General features: G+C 34.8%; 1 protein-coding gene and 1 long non-coding RNA gene across 4 annotated transcripts in view; both read left to right on the top strand.

Annotated features, from left to right (window-relative positions):
• The first annotated feature begins 234 nt into the window (after positions 1–234).
• LOC107674310 (uncharacterized) lies at positions 235–1,878 on the top strand. 3 transcript variants are annotated; one of them, XR_001632495.1, is made up of 4 exons: positions 235–412; positions 988–1,078; positions 1,475–1,667; positions 1,792–1,878. It is a non-coding gene; the product is annotated as an uncharacterized LOC107674310 (long non-coding RNA). The 3 variants fall into 3 exon arrangements; XR_001632496.1 differs by having other exon boundaries at positions 237–412; positions 1,475–1,548; XR_001632494.1 differs by having other exon boundaries at positions 244–412; positions 1,475–1,878.
• Positions 1,879–2,491: 613 nt separating this feature from the next.
• Positions 2,492–3,467, top strand: part of pierce1 (piercer of microtubule wall 1) — a 2,664-nt gene continuing 1,688 nt past the window's right edge. Inside the window, exon 1 of the mRNA XM_016468261.1 lies at positions 2,492–2,887. Coding sequence (XP_016323747.1) covers positions 2,676–2,887 — 212 coding nt within the window. The 5' untranslated portion in view covers positions 2,492–2,675. The remainder of the gene's footprint in view (positions 2,888–3,467) is intronic.

Here is a 3,467-nt window from a genome sequence, read left to right as displayed (position 1 = left end):
AATAAGATGATGCAGTAATTCTAAAAACAGATTTTTTTTTTCTTAAGTGTGCCTAGCTTTCCACTTCAAAAGAATGCTCAATTCTTCTCAGAGTTCACTAACAGACTCCAGCGGTTCTAGAAGGATGGAGCTGGTTCTTTACAGCTGTTTTATCAGTAACAAACACACACAGGAATTCCGGTTTGGGGAATGACCATCCTGATTCCTCACTTCCACAGGAAGGTTCAATAAAAAGAACCTCTAACACGACAAAGGCATTTCATGTCTCACATGTCCGGACAGTGCAGTATAGGCTACAACACATCACTAAAGTCCTGTTTCTGGAGCTCAAACGTTCGTCTATGGACCTCCTCCTTTCTCAGGTTCACCAGCTGGACCAGCACATATTTGGAAACAGATCCATAATTTTCAGGTAGAGTTTACAGAACTAAAATTTTTCCAAGGAAAATTGGTCACACTTTACATTACTTTTTGGAGCTGCTTTAATTACACCAAGTTATTGGTAATATTTTAGTTCATTACAGTAATATTTAATATATATACGGACACTGCGATGATAAATATCGCAGTATTTTTCAGTCTTCCGTTGGCTTTACTCCCAAAGTTGTCCTAATGCATAATCTTAGATGTCTTGTTGGTTTTCAAATTCTTTGGATTATGTGAGAGCCTTTTCCCTTTTTATTAGCTCACCTGATTTACTTCATATTTGTTCGACATTTTTGAAAAAGAATGATACAATAATTATAGCGCATTCTAAACGGGTTTATTTAATACAACATTTTAGTTTAACATTTTAGAAAGTTTTGTTATTTGTTTTAATCACACTATGTCAGCATGTTTATAATCGTTATGAGGCCTTGTTAGAGTGAAACTTTTCAGCATTATTCTGAACAATGCCATTTCTGATAGAGAAGCCTCTGTTAATTAGTTTAACAATACTGCATTGTTTGAAGCATTACATTATGTTCTTCTACTCCATCACTGCAGCAATGGATGGATTTAACCTCTCTGAATGATTTGGGCACCTCTGAAGGCCACTAATGGAGAAAAGTGAAGACTAAGATAAAGTATGGTAAAGGTAAAGTATGCATAATTGTAGCAAATCTTAAATATGTTTCCATTCTGCATGTTTTAAAACCATATACGCCGTTTAATTGGACAAAGTCGTGCCTTGATGAGAAGAAAGGAGCCCTATTTAACTGCTTCACAGTGCATTATTACTTTTGGTACGCGCTAGGCCAGACTCAAACTCGTACCGTGAGTAATAATGCACTGTGGCAGTTTGTTTATCAGCGTGGAGAAACTCAAAACAGGTTTGGAAGCAAATGCATGAAGAGGAAACATTTCAATAGGTTTCATTTTCTTAAAAGCACACTTTACACTTGCATAAACCATGCCCACACCTACTTACCGGTGCTGTGGCTTTTGAGACTTGATGACGGGTCTTCTGAAATCTGTATTGTTTTAATTTTAGGTTTGAAATGAAGTAAACTGCATACAATCCAAGGAGTGGAAATTTTAGATGACAACTCAAAATGTTCGTAAAGGGTATACAGTCAAGCAGTTGGAAAATCTCAACATCAGTTCCAGCTGAAATCAAGAGGCTCTAAATCTGGGTTTTACTATTGTTTTCTATGGATAAGAAAACTACTTAATGTAATGTAAATGTAAGAAATGTGTTAAAGGTTCATGTAGAAGTGGTTGCATGATGTCTAAATAAATGAATCTAAGAATAATTTATTTTGTAAAGCAGCAATGATAGCTGAATCGTTTTTTCTTTTGTCTATACAGGTCCGTGGACGTCTAACAGACATGTGCTAACTTCAGTGTGCACTGGTATCTATTTGCTTTTGTAATAAAATACATTTAATCACAGTGCAATACAGTGTTGGGGTAATACATTACAAGTAAAGAGAGTTACGCAATCAGGTTACTTTTTTCAGGTAACTAGTAAAGTAATGGATTACTTTTTAATCTATAAGAAAATATCTGAGTTACTTTTTTAAATAATACCAGTTAATATGTTTTCCCATTTACTGAGTGACAGCTCTCTTGTCCCATGTTGAGAGAAATCAGGAGTAAGTGTAAAGGTGTTGTGTGCGCTGTAAACATGATGGTTACTAATGTGAACATGCATTTACTCGTCTCAATTGCACAAAAACAGATTCAGTATTGCTCAAAATGAATAAAACCTTTGAAATGCACACTTAGAATATGACGCAAACCTGCAATATTGAAATATGTTAAATAACACAAATATCCTTTATGCATTTAATCTCATTTTATTAACCAATGACTTTGTTGCTGACTTTCGATGATCCAATTCAACCATACTAATAAGCAAAAATTACTTTAGATAAACATAACATTTGGGTTTCATTTTTTAAATTTTACTTGTTTATTTTTTCATTGCTTAAGAGTGTTGAACTTTCTTCTGGTTAAGGCTAGATGGGATACAGCAAAAACTACTGGGCATGCACACATCAACATAGCATTAGGTGTTAAGTATCACTAGAAATGGCTGCAAAAATAGAGTGGAACTGCTGTCTGTCCCGATTAAACCAATTCAAACAGATTGACAGCGCAGAGATGTTTGGAACTATTGAGAGCTCCATGAACCACGTGACCGCGTGTCGGCGAGATCAAAGCATGTCGCCACACGTCACTTAGTTACAATGTTGATAGCAACCACGCGTACGGAATGCCTAAAGATTCACTGGGGGCTTGAAGCAAACGGAAACATGGACGATCATTCCGCAGATGAAGGAACAAGAACGGAGCCTGAACCATTGTCTAACACAACTGAAATAAAGACAAGCGATGTGTACAACGTGGAAAATAATTTACCAGCTCGCTTTGATAATCCGGAGTGTTTCAGAGGATACAGGTGAGAAGAGTCACTCAGCCGCGGTGCATCATGTGTGACCTACATTTATTTAATCGTTTATTTATGCTTTTATTTATATATATATATATATATATATATATATAGACTATCTGATGAATAAAAAGATAAAAAGAACAATCTTTTGTAACAATATACACTACCGTTCAAAAGTTTGGGGTCAATATTTTTTTTTTTCTTCTTTTTTTGGAAAGAAATGAATGCTTTTATTCAGAAAGGATGTGTTAAATTTATAAAAAGTGATAATAAAGACTTGAAGGATCGTGTGACACTGAAGACTGGAGTAATGATGATGAAAAATTAGCTTTGCATCACAGAAATAAATTATATTTTTAAAGTATATTACAATAGAAAAGTTATTTTAATTGATAATAATATTTTTACAATATTACTGTTTTTTTCTGTATTTTTGGTCAAATAAATGCAGCCTTGATGAACAGAAGACTTCTTTACAACACATTAAAAATCTTACTGATCCCAAACTTTTGAACAGCAGTGTGTGTGTGTGTGTGTGTGTGTGTGTGTGTGTGTGTGTGTGTGTGTGTGTGTGTGTGTATGTATG

The sequence above is a fragment of the Sinocyclocheilus anshuiensis genome, unplaced genomic scaffold (assembly GCF_001515605.1).
Source record: "Sinocyclocheilus anshuiensis isolate Anshui unplaced genomic scaffold, SAMN03320099.WGS_v1.1 scaffold188, whole genome shotgun sequence".
Classification (NCBI taxonomy): Eukaryota; Metazoa; Chordata; class Actinopteri; order Cypriniformes; family Cyprinidae; genus Sinocyclocheilus; species Sinocyclocheilus anshuiensis.
Note: the sequence above shows the minus strand (reverse complement) of the source record. Positions and strands in the feature narration are given on the sequence as shown.